The sequence below is a fragment of the Cimex lectularius genome, unplaced genomic scaffold (genome assembly GCF_000648675.2).
Source record: "Cimex lectularius strain Harlan isolate CLEC.00 unplaced genomic scaffold, Clec_2.1 scaffold190, whole genome shotgun sequence".
NCBI lineage: Eukaryota > Metazoa > Arthropoda > Insecta > Hemiptera > Cimicidae > Cimex > Cimex lectularius.
In genome coordinates this window covers 511,725-530,919 of record NW_019392798.1, presented here as the reverse complement: position 1 = coordinate 530,919, position 19,195 = coordinate 511,725, and the positions used below count along the sequence as shown (strand labels likewise).

Here is a 19,195-nt window from a genome sequence, read left to right as displayed (position 1 = left end):
CTCCTTCTATCCGTGCCAAAATACTAGAAAAACTACTTCTCCGACGATTGCCATTGATTGAAAATTCTAATATTATTTCAGATCATCAGTTTAGAGTCCGCACATTTCACTCGACAACTCAACTACATCGTGTTTTATTTCCGAGGGTTCGCAACAAAAGAGGTCATATAAACCCTCAGGGTGCCGGTGTTTTTGAAAAAAAGCCCATTTGTATGTCGGGTTCGAATGCAGGGCAGCTGGAATCGAACCCGAGACCTTTACCTTACAGTGATGAGCGCCGTGTCAACGCCTAAACCGTTGCGGCCACCCATTGAACATATTTGCTTAATACAATATTTGTAGTGGTAAATATCAGTAAATGTAATAAAAAAAAATCAAAGCTCAAAGTTCATCAAAGTTCTCATCAAAGTTTGGTGTTTTTTAAATTGAAGAAAATCATTAGCCAAACATTTCCCCGTCAATAAGCCAATAGCCGCAATTGTTTTTGGTGAGAGGTGTGCCCGACTTTGACAATAATAACAAGAATCTTTACAAATGGAGAAAAGTGTGTCGAAAGGGCGAAAAGAGAAACAGCGAGGTGGTTTTGAAATGAGCGGTAAATCAAACTGAAGATAAGAATGGGTGAAGTGGTAAGAGTGAGAGCTAATTGATGGCCATGCTATTTGTCAGCGTTTGTCCCGCTGGTGATAAATGGTCAATAAGTGTGTGGTGATGTTGCTGAAGAAGGGTGAAGATGGGCGATGCCGTGCAGATGTCCTTTCTCCTAAAGGGCAAATATTAACTGAAAAAATTAACACTTACAGCCTCTTTGACTGTGATACTAACATGGCGGAACCATCATCCCACTGCCTCACTTTGCACAGCGCCGATTTTCTAGAATGCCCCTTATGCCTGAAACAGTTTTAAAATGCACTTTGAAATATCAACAATAAAATAAATTCTTTCAATTAATTAATCTTTATTTAAGGTATTGATTGAAATGAAAAAGTTTTAGTTTGATTTTATTAATATTTTTTGGGTCTTTAGCATCAGTTTAACTGCTTTGGTCTTTCTTTTTCTCTATATAGTCTGCTTGTTTTAGTCGAGCGTGTGCTGTCCTCCAGAAAATTGGATGAAGTTTTTTTGCTTAAGGTGAAAACTGGAGGGATTGTTTTCGTTGATCTTGATTCTCCAACCGCCAGTCCATGGTTTCAAGCTGTGGTGATTTTGATGGAGAGAGGAGGCAATGAGTGAGGATGACATCGGTGAAAGGGATCGTCAGCTATGTTAAGGGGATATAGGCGTAGTGCGAGAATCGTTTCTGGAGGAATATCAGTTTTAGGATAAATAGCTAAGGAAATCTTGGGATATATGAACGTTACGATCGAAAGTAAGATTTGAGGATGAGGATGGAAGTATTTTCTCAAGTTTCCACAGCAGACCCAAGTGCCATACCCGGGCATACTACCATACTTGAGAAATCCCCAGGAAGACCCCCTCGGAACAGTACTGCTTCAACTCAAGGGTTAGATTAACGACAGGTTAGTAAAATTTATAATTTATTAAATTCATCAGATTTCGTGGTCCAATTGACCAAATAACATCTTTCAACTAATTATTATTTATGTAAGGTATTTGTAAAAATGGCGAAAAGGAGGGAAAATTCGGAATGGGAAGTTAGTGTCCGAATGGATCGAAGTCACGATAGCTCAAGTGGTTGAGCAGCGGCGTATTGCGCCAAAGGTCGTGGGTTCGAATCCCGCTCCTGGTAGCACTAACTTTTTCATTTCAACCAAAACCTTACATAAAAAGATTAATTTATAATTAATGTATAATTTTGTCTGATGTTCGACCATATCGCATTTGTTCAAGACGTCCTGGTTCACTTGGTGTGATTTATCACTTTGGTGTAATTAATTAGTACATCTCTCTTTAAATAATAAAAAAACCATAAAAAAAAAAATATGCGAAAATGTCAAAATAAAAAGCGTTTGAGCAATTATGAAGCTTTTTATAATCCACGCCTGCTTTTCAAGCCTTTCGGATGGATTAAAAAACGTGCATTTAAAAAAAATATCTTTTTCCCGTTTGGTCGGAATCTGGTTGGGTAATTGAAAGATAACGTAACGTTTCTGTTTTCACATAAAAAAAAACATTAAAAAGCTCATGTAGCAATATATAATTAAGATTTGATTAAAAGTAAAAGGATTTGCCAAAATAAAGCCTGTCAAATTAAAAAATTAATGGCCATTGTGTATTTTGTAGAGAAAGAGTAACTGATGGCAGTTGTTTAATGATTTGGAATGAATCTGATTAATGAAGATAGTTAATGTAGCTTCTCGTAATCAAGAGACGGCTCCCGGTAAAGAAAGACATTTCTGAGCAAATACAGAAAATGTTTTCATTATTATATAACGAGGTTCTTTTATCTTCGTTAAAATATATTTAAATCACAAAGCAATTTGAAATATCAAATATGGCTTTTTAAATAAAAAAATTGATGAAATTTATCAACAGATCGACAACCTGCAGTGGTGGTGATGGTGGTGTCTAGGAAGGCCTGATTTCTGATGATGGTACTGGGCGTGGTACTTCATGTATCCTGAATCCGCTTTCATCGCGACTACTTTGCTGTCGACCAGGGCGGCCAACAACCACTCCAGCTGTACCCTCTTCCATTCCCCCTGGAAGAAAAAGCACAAGGTTTATAACATTGTACAGAGGTGAGATTAAAATAACGATATTTAGCAAGGGTGGAAGTAATGACTTAGAAAACATGGTATTTGTACCTAACGGCTGACCCCGACTAGAATTATCTTTGTCATAATTTTATAACTTCCGCGATCATTTAGAGAGAAAAGGAGGAATCTGAGAACGTGCAGAACACACGGTACTTACAGCTAAGTATTGGATCAAATCCCGGAATATTTTAATGCAGGTGAGTGCGGACGAACAAGTGGTCTCTGCAGATAGCGAAGAACCTTCCTACTTCTTGCCTAAAGACACCTGGTATGCCTGGTCAATCCAACTCTTTTCCGGAATCTCTGCAGTACGGTTTCACCTTCCTATCTTCCAAATTCTGCCAAGACACCCAGTGATCCTTGTCTATCAATCCCTTCTCGGAAGATTTGCAGTACCTTTCTAGCTTCATGCCCAAAGGTAACCAATATGCCTGGTCGATCCAACTCTTCTTCCGGGGATCCACAGTACGCTTCCACCTCCCTACCTTCTTGCCTAGGAGACACCCAGTAATCCTGGTCGATCCATCCTTTCAGAAGAGCTGTATAACTCTGCGACCTTCCTACCTTCCTTTCGAGAGACACCTGTTAGGCATGTTCGATCCACCCCTTTTATTGGAAGAGCCATAGTACCTTCCTGTTCTCCTGCCCACAGACACCCAGTAATCCTGGTAGTTCCATCCTTTCAGAAGAGCTGCAGAACTCTGCGACCTTCCTACCCTCCTGCCGAGAGAGTAGAGCGCAGAGTCGTAACCTTCCTACTTCCGTTGTACCCCTTCACAGGTTTTAGCCGAGCTTAGAACTGCTACGTCGTCTTTGTAGGGAGAGACGTTTTCATGTGAACGGAAATCGGTTAGGTAATCAAGGTAAATAAACGGGCTTAGCTCATTGCCTTGAGACTACAGAGCAAATAGTGCGACGACTAGATCGGCTGTGAGATCTAGACTGTACTGGAATAAAAGCAGTTCAAGAGGCAGTCGTTTTAGCTTTATTCTACTGTTATAAGATTCTTTACATTTTGTCTATAATACAAATAATGTTTTCTAGAACATTTTATTTATTATACACCAGTTGTATGATTTTATATTACTAGTTCTGTATGATTATTTTTTAAATATTTCTTTTTACTCATAAACATTTTTATTATTATTTATTTAGAGATGAAAGTACACCGTTAAACTCGTCTCAATTAACCTGGAAGAGACCCCCTTAGTTGAACCCTTTCGACCCGGGGGGTTTCTCACCCTCCACCCTTTTTAGCACTAATTAAAATCAGATGGAGTCGTGTAGTGGTGCTGCTGGATGTTGAACAAAAGAAATCGAGTATTTTCTCCCTCTCGTATTCAGTCCAAACAAATTTTATATATGTACGGAAATAATGAATAAACGTTCAATTTAAAAAAAATTCCAGACAATAGTAAAAAAAAAAAAAAAAAAAAAAGAAAAAGAACACGATAAATGGGCGATTAAAAAAAGAGACTAACAGGACTTCAGGGACGAAAGCGAATTGATCTGAATAAATTTATCATTCCTGTATTTAACGACTTAGTCATGTTTTATCATATTTATGTCATTGTTTTGTTTGTTATCGACTATTTTATATTCATGTTTAAGCAATATAGGGCATTCAAAGCTCATTTCATTTGTGCAATTAAATTAACTGCAGGGTTACTATTTTATGAGATAGAGAGGTTTACGGAAGAAAGGTTGTGAAAGGTTGAAGTAGTTGAGATTTTTTAGTCCAATTTGAGATGTACGTTAACCTCCTGATGTCCCGATTGATTGAAACCTGTTTACTGGGCGTCTAATTATTTAAATAATTATAGATAATTTAGATAAAAGAAAACCAGAGAAGAAACGTAGAACACGTAAAAAACCACAGATAACAGAGAAAAAATGGATTTGCTTTATTCTCAATAAGAGCTCATATTTGCAACGTAGTAAGTAACCTTATATTTTTAGAAATTCATACTTTGTTTATAGCAGAAGAGGTAGAAATTGAGAAACAGAGTGGAGAGAGAGAGGGAGATAATTAGCAAAGCGAGAATGTGTAACAAAAAACAAAATAAGGGGACAAAAAGGGAGAGAACAGAAAGAAAGAGAAAGAGAAAGAAAGAGATAAATAGATAGATAGAGATAGAGATAGAGAGAGATAAATATATATATATATATATATATATATATATAGAGAGAGAGAGAGAGAGAAAGATGGAGAGAGAGATTAGATAAATAGATAGATAGAGAGAGATAAATAGATAGATAGATAGATAGATAATCTTATGATTTTTCCTTCTTGAAGGTGGGATAATAGGTCATCTCAAAAAAACCACAACCAGTTTTTATCCACAACGTTTCGGATTTATTTTAATCCTTCCTCAGGTGAGTTAACGCCTGTACACAGAACAAATATTTTTTTACATTTTTAGATCAACTAGATAGAGGTAGAACTATAGAGGTTGTGATAAGAGTCTAGTCAGGTTCAAAATATTAAAACGTTTTTTCGTAGTCTGAATAAGTACCACACTGGCTATTTTTTTAAATAAACTGTTATAAAATATTAATGACGGACGACCACTTTTTTAACCATTGTAAGTAGTGAAGAAACAATGATAACCATGTTGATCTAAAAGTGTAAAAAATATTAGTTCTGTGTACAGGCGTTAACTCACCTGAGGAAGGATTAAAATAAATCCGAACGTTGTGGATAAAAACTGGTTGTGGTTTTTTTGAGATGACCTATTATCCCACCTTCAAGAAGGAAAAATCATAAGATTAACTGTTGAGGTCGAATATAAGAAAAGATAGATAAATAGAAAGAGAGAGAGAGAGAGAGAGAGAGAGAGAGAGAGAGATAGATAGATAGATAGATAGATAGATAGATAGATAGATTAGATAGATAGAGAGAGAGAGAGAGAGAGAGTGAGAGTGAGAGAGGTAGAGAGAGATATTTCTGGGGAGAGGGGTGTTTAAAACTTTTTTTATAAGCCTGTTTTAATGAGGGCTCTTTCTGATGAACATGAGCTTTTTTTGCTTTTCTTCTTGCAACAGAACAACTAGATTACCTTTTCTCTTAACATTTTTTTAAATTATTATTAATAAAGGCAAGCCTTAATATTTTTGGTTTAAATTCCTTAATGTTTGAAATTAAGTTTTATAACAAACAACTGTTCGTTTTAAACGTTAAAACGAAAATATTCGTGCTCATAATTTATTACTGGATTCTTTTCGAATGAGGGCGTCGGGATTTCGTGTAAGATCCCGCGGTTCTTGCTAATTGAACAAAGATATGAAAAGCATCCAGTTTTGTACAACAGAAGCTAATTAAAAGCTGTTTGCTTTGCTGTCATCTCGACCTAGGAGTTGGCCGAGTTATCTTCGGATCTTAATTACAAGGGTTCCAGTTCGCTCCTCTTCCTTCCAAGTATTCTGTTTGAAGAAAATTAATTCCAGAGGGAACGGTGATATTATTATTTGAATATAGATTGAATTACTCCTGGCTGGTTGTTCAACGGGTGACATTGTACTATAATTTACACGTATGACGATATGTGGTGTAACCTTTAAAAAAGAAAATAAAACAAGGAAAAGTATTATATTTTGTATATTTTTAATTTCCCATATTGTTTGTCTAGATTTTAACAATAAAAATAGTATATTTAATGTGTAGGACAGGACTTGGTAAAGTATTGATCTTGCTTGTTCAACTGACTGTAAATCTGACAACTATGGAAGTATCGACATAAATATCTCATACAATAGAATAAAATATATAAAATGCCAATAGGAAATATTTAATTATCATCTCACTCTCTTTCTCCCTTTATCTCTCAATATCACTTTTTCACTTTCTTTCTCCTTTTTTGTGTTAATTATTGTTTCTTTTTACCTTCTTTTTGGTTTGATGTCTTTACCGTTCTTCTTCTTTTTGGGAAATCAATAAATCACTCTTTACTTCTTCTTCTTTCTCTATTTATCTCACTCTGATAATACCTTTCCTATGAACATCTGTTTCTCTTTTTTCTATTACACTTTCCCTCTTTTAATTATTTTATTTTTTCTGTCACTCACTCTCCCTTTTTTTAAGTTCCTTATTATCTTCCTTCTCTTTCTATTTCTATCTGTAGACTCAATATTTTTATCACACTTTTTAAATTGATTTTATTATTTACTATCTCTTGTGCTTGCACTTTTCTAAAGGATATGAACATATGACTTTGTTCATAATCTATTTCTTTCTAACTTCTTCCTACTAATTATTTTATTTTTCACTATTATATTTCTTTCTGTTACTCATGCTCGCTTTTTTTTGTTGCTTATTATCTTCCCCTCTCTTTCTCTCCTCCACATATCAATCTTTAAACGTAATTTTTTATCACACTTTTTGACTCGATTTTATTACTTATTTTCTCTTTTATTTGCACTTTTCTAAAGAATGTAAACATATCACTTTCTTCATACTTTCTTTCTTTTCAACTTCTTTCTATAAATTATGTTATTTTTCACTATTATATATCTTTCTGTTACTCATTCTGGCTTTTTGTGTTGCTTATTAAAATCTCTCTATCTTTCTCTCCCTCTTTACATTTATTTGTATCACATTTTTTGCTCGATTTTATTATTTTCAATCTCTTTTGCTTACACTTTTCTAAAGAACGTAAATATCTCATTTGTTCATACTTTCTTTTTTTTAACTTCTTTTTATTAATTTTATTATTTTTCAATATTATATATCTAATATTATATATCATATTAACTCATGCTCGCTTTTTGTGCTGCTTATTATCTCCACTCTCTCTTGCTCTCTGCCTACTTATCTTTTTTAATTTTTCTCACCCTCTATATAATTATCTATAGACGCAATTTTTTATCACACTTTTCGACTTGATTTTATTACTTACGTGTGTGTTTCTTAGTGACCTGTTGTTTCATAATTTGTTGAAGTCGTGAGCAAGGTTCAAGAATGAGGTAGTATAGAAAAACACCATTTTCATTTTTTACCGACGTTTCGACCTTTATTCGGGTCATCTTCACGGCTTAAAGTGTGGTGCTATTCTAGCGGTGTCATATTGGTTTTGTGTAAAAAACATTGATCACAATATGGCTTCACAAGAATAGTACTACCCTTTATGCTCTGAAGATGATCCGAATAAAGGTCGAAATATCGAAAAAATGAATAAAAAAATGTTTTTCTAAACTACCCCATTCTTGCCCGCTCCTCACAACTTCATCAAATTAGATTTATTACTTACTATCCCTTTTCCCTGCAGTTTTGTAATAGATGTAAACATCTCACTTTGTTCATATTTTCTTTCTTTTGAACTTCTTTATATTAATTATTTTTTGTATCATTCTACGAATTATTTTTTTCTCTCTCGCTCTGGAAATTATCTTCTATTCTCTGTTTCTCCTCTCTCTATCTCTTTCTCTGGTAATTATTTTATTTATAACTCATTTTTTATGTTATTATCTCTGAATATTGTCTGTTTTTCTTTTTTATCCTTCTGTCATTTATCTTCTTTCTCTTTTATGATTCTCGTGTATAGTGGAATATATAAAATATTACGTACAGCACGGATAAATAAATAGTTAAATAGTTGGAAAATTGCATTCAATTAGAAAAGGGGCCAGGAGGGTGGAATCGGTAAGAGGAGTGTCGACGAATAGGAGAAACTGCTGAGTTTTCGTGTCGGGGGTTGGATAAGTTAGAGGGTTGTTAAACAGGAGTTAAAGGGGCTCGGAACGGTCGCAATCACCGACGGATCCCTTTCCTTGTTCTTCCCTAGTATTATGCTAATTACCAATAGAACGATTCTTCCCGCTTTACAAGAAGCGAATTTACGTTTATAAAAAATAGACGATATACAATTTAAAAAAAGATTTTACTTACATCTCCTTGAAAGTCGCCGTCGGTGGCGACAGACTTGTCCATCATATCCGGAGGCATTGCCACCTCTCCACACCCCCAGCATTCCTCATCTAACCTATAAATAAATATAATTGAATTAATTGAAAAATAATAAAAAATAAAACAAAATGAATAGACGAAAAAATTTAATTTCATTAAAATGATCTCTTGAAAGGTGATTCTTTAATATTGTGTTAAATTAATCATTTTTTTATGTGAGGTTTTCGTTGAAATGTAAAAGTTAGTGTTACGGATACCCACGACCTTCGGCTGGGTTCCAATGCCGCTCGTGACACTAACTTCATTTCAACCAAAACCCTACATAAAAAAGATTAATTAATTGAAAAAAGTAATTTGGTCAATCAGACCACTAAATGTAATGGATTTAATTGTGTTAAATTGTTAAACTTGTGTTTGCAAGGACAACTTCAGTCCGCCTATTCTCGCTTGTTCTGCTAATTGCAAGTTGATTACATTTTATTGAAAATATTCGAACTATAGACGAACTTATGAATTTACTAATCATATCCGGGAGCATTGCCTCCTACACCTCCAGCATTCCCCATTTAACCTATAAATAAATATAAGTGAATTAATTCAAAAAATAAAAAATAAAACAAAAGATATGAATAGAAGAAACAAATTTAATTTCATTAAAATGTTCTGTTGAAAGGTTATTCTTTTGCACATTTCTGTTTGCAAGGACAACTTCGGTCCGCCTATTCTCACTTAATCTGCTAATTGCAAGTTCATTGTAGGTTGTAGAAAATTAATTAATCTTTATTTAAAGTATTGGTTGAGGTAAAAAGTCAGTGTCACGAGCGGGATTCGAACCCACGATCTTCGGCTTTAGCCGCTGCTCTACCACTTGAGCTATCGTGACTTCGATCCCTCGGACACCAACTTGCCATCTATTTAATTTCATTGGAATGTTAATTAAAAAATGTTAATTGGTCAATCGGACCACGAACTGTAATGGAATTAATACTTAAACTGAATTATATCTTCATGAAAGCTCTCCGTGGCCATTTCATTTGTCGCCGGGAATCACATAGATTACACGGCATTTGAAAAATGGCAAAAAGGAGGGAAAATTCGAGAGGTGAGGTTGAGATGACACGATCGGATCGAAGTCACGATAGCTCAAGTGGTAGAGCAGCGGCGTATTTAGCCGAAGATCGTGGGTTCGAATCCCACTCGTGACACTGATTTTTTATCTCAACCAATACCTTTCAGAAATAATAATTAATTGGTCAATCAGAACTCGAACTGTAATTGGTGTTTCGTAGACGCCGACGGGAGAAAGTATTGGGTATCTACCCTCCAAGTCCGGGCGCTACCAGGGATAGTTGCCGGCTGTTGCGTAAAGGATTTAGTGGATAAAAATACCGAAAATAAAATCTGGCCAGAAACAACTTATGTTGTCGACTCACAACAGTGAAGATCAGAAGATTAGTTCGTGTTTATCGTGATTGGAGTCTGGGAGCCACTCGCCGGACGAAGCCAAAGGGACGTTCGTGCGTACAGGTTGAAACCCAGGGAGCGACTCACTGAAGACAGCTGATGTACGTTCGTGCGTACAGGGAGCGACTGACGGTTTTTAGGACGTCTTGCTGAAAATGACCTGTTTCTCCCTCCAGCGTCTTGGTGTTTACAAATTTTCTGTTTTTATAATTTTTTAAAATGATAAATTTAAGATGATAAATGATAAGATTTCTAATTAACTATTAATACATAAAAATGTTTACATTGACGTAAGCAATGGGTTATAGAAAATATTCGAACTCCAGACGAATTTAACAATTTGCTAATCTACAAAAGTTGTTACTTTCTGTTACATCTGGCCTTTTGAAAATGCCAACGATAGTGAAAACATTTGTCTTTATTTTAATATATTGGACATATTAGACATTTATTGCTTTAGGATGAAGTACATCGAGTAAATATTTGTACCATCTTTTTTTATAATAATATTTATTTGTATTTTGTACGTATTAATTAAATCTTAACGTTATAAAATCTCGGGCAAAACACTAATGCTAGTGCCATTACTGCACCCGGAGGACACGTGTTATGAGAAGAACAGTTTGTTATCGGGTTCAGGCGAGGAGGTCTCGGGGCCATCGTCGTTTGAGACGACGTGGAGGTTTCTTAACATGGGAAGAAGTGGAGTAGGCAGGAGCAGTAGGTTTAGGATAGGTTGAAAGATTGTGTATGCGGGAACAGATAAATTCTTTGACGTAGAATTCTTCTGAGCAATGTTGATTGGAATACTTGGACTATTTGGTTGTTAGATAGCTTGGTGGTACCCCACACTTCCATGTCGAAATAATGTTTTGTTTTTCCACAGTAGTATAATATATGACTCGTACAGTTCTGACCGGATGTCACTTTTGATGAGATCGCGTGGCCACAGGCGTAGATTGTCAGGATATGCAATTATGGCGTGTGTAACGTAAACAATGTTGAGACCAAAATGATGGGTGGGACAGATCGACAAAGAAAGAAGTTTTAGCTGTAGATACCAAGGACGGGTTTGAACTAGAAGGGGTTCTGTAGTTGCTGGATGCTTTGGCGAGCTGTCTGGATCTAATAATAAGTCCATATCGGTATGACGGTTTTGTTTTTGAAGCAAAGACTGTCTATCGTGTTAGTCTAGTAATGACGTCATAGTTATTGCTCGTGCTAAAGTGAAGATTTGAACTTACATATTTCTCTTCTTAGGACACGGCACAAGGATGTGGTTTTTGGGAGTGATAACAGGGCTGACTGGAAGAATTTGAAGTATTACGACTTCAGGTTCCTCTTCACCCCTTAAACGTATTATCATGCACAGGATTGAAACACTACCTGCACATAAATGAGATTCGTAAAGTGCACAAAAACATGCAAGAAACAACAACCATATCGAAACGATAGGCAGACACGCAACCTCAAGCCACCTTCCGCAGCTATAAAAAACAAGATGCTGAACGCACAGACTTTTCTTGTCTAATAACTATGTACCAAATAATAAAAATATAAAATTCACACTCATTCTGTTGAGTTTGTTGGCACTGTGAGGTATAGAATTTTATTTGGGGTGTCTTGACAATTAATACATCTATGGTCGGAAGGTGTTTTTATTCTCAAAGAACGCCCAATTTCGTCCTTATAAATAAATTTAATAACGCAGATATGACAAGTTGAGTTCCGTACAAATATTTACATCCTCACCCATATCGGTCCGCCTCTGAGCGATATTTGCACAGTTGAACTCCCAGATTTCATGCGAGAGGATAGTTAACATTCAAGCACCGCGGCGGGGAATGTTCTCCAGTCGAGTTTCATCTTGTTCAACAAAACGGGCTCGGGATGAATTTTAGACGTCAAATAATACAAAGGTTTGCTTTTAATTACCACTCGGCCGAACGTCTAAATTTTCCGAGAACTTTTTCACATCGCATTTCAAACCCGTGGCTGGGGGGGGGGAAATAAATTTTTCATTATAAAAATGTCCGATAGTCACGATTGATTTTGATCAAACTGCCTTCATGAATCTTCGATGTAGGTGGAATTTGTGTACGCTGGAGAATAAAACGCACCGTCATTTTTGTAAGGATTATATAGGGATCGATCCATACCGAAAAGGCAAGATTAAAAATAAACACGAACCTAACCCACTAAGGGAGGCTCCGAATGAAAAATACCGATTTCAAGAAAAATTTTTGGTCTGTGGACTGCAAGAAGTGATACGCAATCTTCTATTAATTCGAGATTTTTAAAATTTAAAATATACACTAATTATTTTTTATTTTTGGCATGGCAGATCTGCCTCGGCATAAAGCAAAAATAAAAAAAACATTATTCAGAAATCGTGAGATGCGGTCTGGTGTGATGTAGGTTACAGAAAAACATTTTCTTTACCGTGCCAACGTTTCGATCTTTATTGAGCTCATCTTCAGGGCTCGAAGTGTTTGTCTTCTGTGTAATTGTGCCATTCTTGCGTGTCGTGTTGAGAGTGCCCTCTCTGAGTGACACACTTTGTGCCCTGAAGATGATCTCAATAAAGATCGAAACGTTGGCACGATAAAGAAAATGTTTTTCTGAACCCTACATCACACCAGATCGCATGTCACGATTTCTGAATAATTATCGATTAACGGTCATTAATCACCACACATTAAAAAATCACTTTAATTAATACAACAATCATTTATTTTTATAATTAATTTTATGTTGTATTTTATATAAAAACCAATTATATGTTAAAAAATACACTCAAATTAAAAAAAAGTATCTTTGTTTTTGATTTAATACGAATAAAATAGAATAGAATAAATTTTTATTTGTACATGTGCAATAAAGTATATTCAATACTTTTAGAATGTAGGGAAAGTGACGTATCACTATGGCTTCCTACTATTTACTTAAATCATTTTTATAGAGATAAGAGAAATTCCATAATGATTTGTGGGGAAAAATATGTTCAAAAAAACCACATGCTGAGATAATTATTCAGAAATCGTGAGATGCGGTCTTGTGTGATGTAGGTTTCAGAAAAACATTTTCTTTATCGTGCCAACGTTTCGATCTTTATTGAGATCATCTTCAGGGCTCAAATCACACCAGACCGCATGTCACGATTTCTGAATAATTATCGATTAACGATCACTAATCACCACACACATGGAGAACGATGAAGTCTGTATATAGAAAATGACAAAAAGAGGGAAAATTCCAACGGTTGTAGGTTGAGATGGAGAGTTGGTGTCCGAGAGGATCAAAGTCGCGATAGCTCAAGTGGTAGAGCAGCGGCGTATTGAGCCGAAGGTCGTGGGCTCGAATCCCCCTCGTGACGTTGACTTTTTTATCTCAACCAAGACTTTACGACCTTACATAAAAAAAATAATTAATTGAAAGAAGTATCTTGGTCAATTGACTACTAAAACGTAAATGGATCTGTATATAGAATTAAATAAATGCATATACAAAGTGTAGACGAGAATAAATAAATGATTAAATAAAAAATTAAATACGTAAATAAATATCCGTATAACGTTGTATTTGATAACTATGACAAATTTATAAACCAGGTACATTGTGTTTGATCCTCTTATGTTTCCAATTTGCATTTGTTGGATATGCACAAATGGATCTGCAAATGGGATTTGAGGAAACACTCATACGCCTAAAGAATTTGCTGTCCTATATTTCCTCCTCTACCCCATTTCATGTTAGTTCACTCGTGTAGGTCTGTCCATCTGTAATATCCGGGAGAGGCGGTGGCTAGCGGCAGAAATATATTTTGAATTGCCTGTAATTTATTGAGATTTGTTTTACAGGTAAAATTCCATGCTGGGCATGCAAATAGCAACATTGGTTTAATAAATACTTTATAAATTGGCAGTTTATTGTGTTGGCTCATGCCAGACTCTATTTCTGAGCAATGGGAAAAATGTTCGTATAGCCGCTTTCCCGTTGCCTACAAGATTACTTCTGTGAGCACCAAAATTCAATTTGGTATCAAGAGTGATCCCTACATACCTCACAGTTGAATGTATTTTATAAAAATGTAAATTATTACTGGTTACAAATTTTGAACTATGATTAATCCTTTTTAATTATTGTTATCAGCTTATTCTTAATAATATAATTACTCAATTAATTATACGCAATTTTTTTCGGAATGAATGAAATTTGTGTCTGGCGGGATTCTAACCCATGACTTTCGGCTAAATAATAAAATTGGAATAAAAGGGAGTCGAAATGGGAAGTTTGTGGCATGGGCGATCTAAGTGACGGTAGCACAAGTGGTAGAGCAGCGGCGTATTTAGCCGAAAGTCGTGGGTTCGAATCCCGCCAGACACAAATTTTTCGAAATGAAAAAATTGTGTATAATTAATTGAGTTATCATTAATCAATTAAAAAAAAAAAAAAAAAAAAAAAAAAAAAAAAAAAAACGCAGACAAATTATCTAGAAAAGCCGCTTCAACTGGAACTCCTCGGGATGGGGTACCTCTGGCCACTTTGGGCAGCTTATCTCATCACTTTCCAGATTTTTCTGAGGAGAACCCCTTCCAACTCGGCTTCGAATTGGCCACTCCAGTCTTACCAAGTTTTCTTCTCAAAACAAAAAAAAAAAAAATTCATACCTCCGATCACTCTTTCCTATTCTATTTCTCTTCCTCTTAAACCTTCCAAGAAGTATATAATAATTCAAATTCGATATTGATTCGTTTATTCCGATATTTTCACACAGTAAATTTTATTTTGTAACGAGTTCATTAAAAATTGTTACAGACATTATGCAAGCAAATTAAATCTCCCTCACATAAAAAAAAATCTCAAAGGCTTTCTTACAAAACATCGTTAATGAATATTCACAATCGCTTTTGTATTAATTCGTGATAATTATTATAAATTTATGTTATTAGGGGTATTAGGAGGAAAAATCTTAAAAGCTCGCCGACCCCGGTAAACCGGATGAGGGTTGTTGCAAACATCAATATTTGTTTACTACACTCAACTTCAAAAGTTGCCGCCGTTCTTTTGTCGCCGGTTTCCATTCTTTCATTATTTCCTTCGTTGTTTTGTACCTGTCTTGAGGACTTTTTTCTTTTCTTTATTCTTAATTTATATTCTAAAATTTAGAGTGTTTCCTTTTGGGAAAATTGTCAGAAAAAGTCTTTCTAAGGATTTTTTAAACAATTTTTATCAATATATCAGGCGATTTGTTTTTCGTCTAGAATGAGAAATTAATACAGGATCGTATTAAAAAGTTATAAAAAACAAAAGACGAATTGACAATTTCATTGTGACTTGATATTAAATGTAGGTTGTACAATGTCTTTGTATCTACGACGCTCTTCACTCACTCTTGTCTCTCTCTATCTCTCTCTCTCTCTCTTGAGTCATATCTCACAGGAAGAAAACAAGCTGTAATTGTAGCGAATGGTGAGAATTTTTGAGAAATCTTCGTGAGAACTTGTTAATCTAGAGTTCCACAGGGTTTTGTCTTAGGTCCAATTTTGTTTTTCATCTATGTCAGAGACATATCTGCTTCTATTGAATATAGTAAATATTTGACGTAGGCAGATGACAACCAGGGTACTTCCATGTCACCTTCTGAATTAGAAGATGGTATTAGGAAGGTGAAACTTGGATTTTGAAAGGATTGGTAATTGCGCTAAAAGCATCGACATTGTCGTTCAGAGCGCAGAAAATGAAAGCGATAGTCATTGGTAGTCCCCGATATGTTAATACCTTAGATTATATATATATATATATATATAAAAACTACCATTCCTGTATTATTGTATCGCTCAGAGAGTTCTTTTATAGAAGTGTATTTTTTTGTTATTGTTGTCCTTAAGGGAACCTGTACTCAGGACACATCCCAGGACATAATAAAGTTTTTCTTTCTTTCTCTTTTACCTTTCTTTTTGTATATGCTTATATGGCAGTATGTCTTTATTTCACGCTCAATTTGTCTATCTGCCTGTCTGTGCCTCTCTCCGTTTTGTTACTATGTCTATATTATTGTTTTCTATATGTTTTTATTTCAGAATGCATCTGCGTGTTTATCTGTGCCCCACTTTCCAATTCTACCTCACCATCTTTGCACCCCTTTCCTATGTACGTTTGTCTCACTCCCTCTGACTGCCTGTCTCTCTCTCTCTCTCCCCTCACATATCGCGTGTAGTTAAGAGGGTTTTTAATCACTGTAAATTTGCAGTAGAAGATTGGAAACGTTTGAAAGTAAAATGTTTACTATGTGTATGTTTTTTTTGAAAATGTATGCCTATATTTAATACCATCTCCTATGATTTCTTATGGTTTAAAGAAAGGGTTAATTGGCTGCAATTGAATTCAATATTTCACGAAATTCATCCTTCCTCGATAGCACAACTGCTAAACAAAAATTCATTTTTTACTTAAAAACAACGGTGAAGTGTTTTCATTATCTGATTTAAGGCGTTACTTTTGCAAAATTTAACGTTTTTCTTGACCAAATTTGAAATGGTTTTCTCAATTTTTTTTGTAAAATATAATGAACCTAACTAGTCTTCCAATAAAATTTTAGGTCATTATTTGAAAAACAAAAAGTTATTTTTTCAAATTCCCTAAAAAATTTTTTTACGACGGTGCAACAGCAGAGGTCATATCAACCCTCAGGGTGCGGGTGTTTTTGAAAAAAGCCCATTTGTAAGTACGTCGGGTTGGAATGCAGGACCACTGGATTCGAACCCTGGACCTTTACCTTACTGTGATGGGCGCCGTGTCAACGCCTAAACCGTTGCGGCCACTGACGCACCATAAGCCAAAGCTTTCTTAAAATTGTTCTAAATAATTGGATAATTATAGAAATCTAAAAAATATGTATTTTTGGAAATTTAAGAACCTTTTTGTTACCGAGACAATTTCCTGAGTGTACACACTATAGAATAATGTACGTACTACAACCATTTATGCTGGTTTTCTTCTGGGTAGATAGTTTTACAGCTATTTGAAGCCACTTAAATACAAGAACGTTTATATGTGTGGTGATTAGTTAATCGATAATTATTCAGAAATCGTGAGTTGCGGTCTGGTGTGATGTAGGTTTCAGAAAAACATTTTCTTTATCGTGCCAACGTTTCGATCTTTATTGAGATCATCTTCAGGGCTCAAAATGTTTGTCTTCTGGGTAATTGTGCCATTCTTGCGTGTCGTGTTGAGAGTGCACGTTCCCCTCTCACCTACATCACACCAGACCGCATCTCCCGATTTCTGAATAAAAAAACGTTTATAACTTGAATATATTTATATTTTATAAAACTGCTTAAATAATATCATGTTTAGCATACTTAATGTAAAGGCTTTTTTTCTTACACAAGAACGAATATCGACATGGATCACCTGATCGGCCGTCTTCCAGTACAGTCTTTTCCAACCGTTCCAACATTTTGCTCCTGCTCGGATTTTTTAATATATAAAAGGCGCAAGAGTTTTGCCAGTAGGGCGCCTTTTACCTTTAACGGCGAGTGGAAAGTTTTCATTTTGCCGGAAGGGGTGAATGATGTACAACGATTACCGCATCACGGGAAATACAGCCGAGAGGAGGATTTCCTTCCGGACAAAAGAGCGCATCTTTTGTTTCAACACACTTTTATCTCTACTGACTATAAAAATATTTGGACTGGTACGATTCGACACGTCGATAAAATGATAAATCAGACGAACGCAAACAGAAATTTCCCTGAGAATGTTTTGATAAACTATTGCTTCCATTGTAGAAAATCTTATTAACGAAGTAAACAGCAATGGATACAGAAATCGCCCTGGAATTTTTTCGGTAACACGACTTGGAATACTGCATGAATCTATTGAAAATAATAGTAGCACTCCAAGGGAGAGGGATAAAAGAGGCGGCCACAAGGTCTTCTGAACCTCGACCTGAATACATTTATCGTGCTCCCCTGTTATTTATAACTCTCTGGCCAGCTTCCAGGTATTAATCAGCCTCCATAATTTTGCCAGCGGCTTCTTAGCGCAGGATCTTGCTTGCGGATTTTCCTGTCCTAGTTGCAAGAACCTGCACCATACATACACCTAATGAACCTACCACATACATACATCTCTCTAAAGCTGAATTCGTGTCTAACTCCGGGTCAGCAGCGTACGGCGGTTGCTTTATCAGAGGCACATGAGGGTTAGGGTACTAGATCCTGTTGCATAGACGGAGGAGAGTGCATAACCATCTGTACTACGGAGTAGCAGAAATGTTCCAAAGTCCAGCACCTGCTACATGGGAACGGACTCGTAGTGGCTTAGTGGCGATGCTCCTAGCGGGAACTTAGAGAAGAGGTGTTCTTCTATCTCTGACCTCCGCCCAAGCACTTGCGTATGACGTTCCTTATACGTTCGTACGAGATACGAAGGATCGGACCATCGAAGCGTATAGCGTTGAGAACGCTCAGACTACGCTGACGGAGTCCCTCGAATGCGTGAGAAGTGGCGGATGGGAACGGATAATGGTCGGTGGTGCTTACATGAATGGCGTCCTTTACCGAAGGCAGCCTCCTCTAGGAGGTGGTTAGCAATTCCACAAAACAGGAAGTTCTTACGCTGGAGGAGACTCAATACTGTGGGAGATAGCCTATCGGCCTATCGAGATCTAGGGAGTGCTGATGCTGATGCATTTCAGCCATCTTGGGTAGCCCTTTACGCACGGCATACGGTCTGATGCTCAATGCTGACCCGACCACTCGGATTGGGCAAGCGGGGAGTGAGGTTCGTCTTGGCTCCTCGGGGCTGGACAGCCTCTACACCAATCTCATTGTTCCGACCGAATATTTGAGAACGCATCCAGTCAGGAGTCAAATCAGAATCCTGGTTCGGTTGCGGTTGTCTTCCAGTAATTCTTTTGTAAGTTTTGCTGATGGTCCTTCTATGAATCTCTTCGCGTGCCTTATACCTCTGGTATTGTTCCACCAAGTTTTGGACTTATTAGGGATCCATTTTAAGATCATCTTCTTTTGTGGCAGGATCCTAAGTCACAGAAGATTTCAAGACCGAGAGAGTCCATGTTGCCCCCTCTTTGGACAATATG

The 19,195-nt window shown here is 36.2% G+C and overlaps 1 protein-coding gene across 4 annotated transcripts in view; it reads right to left on the bottom strand.

Annotated features, from left to right (window-relative positions):
* The window catches only part of LOC106664304, a 167,789-nt gene that overhangs the window by 21,423 nt on the left and 127,171 nt on the right, over nt 1-19,195 (bottom strand). For 3 of the 4 annotated variants that reach the window (XM_014389909.2, XM_014389908.2, XM_024228023.1), the window contains exons 3-5: nt 8,605-8,698; nt 2,506-2,663; nt 802-891 (exon numbers count right to left, since the gene is read on the bottom strand). In XM_014389909.2, coding sequence (XP_014245395.1) covers nt 802-891; nt 2,506-2,663; nt 8,605-8,661 — 305 coding nt within the window. In that variant the 5' untranslated portion in view covers nt 8,662-8,698. The remainder of the gene's footprint in view (nt 1-801; nt 892-2,505; nt 2,664-8,604; nt 8,699-19,195) is intronic. The other variant, XM_014389910.2, reaches the window with a different exon arrangement.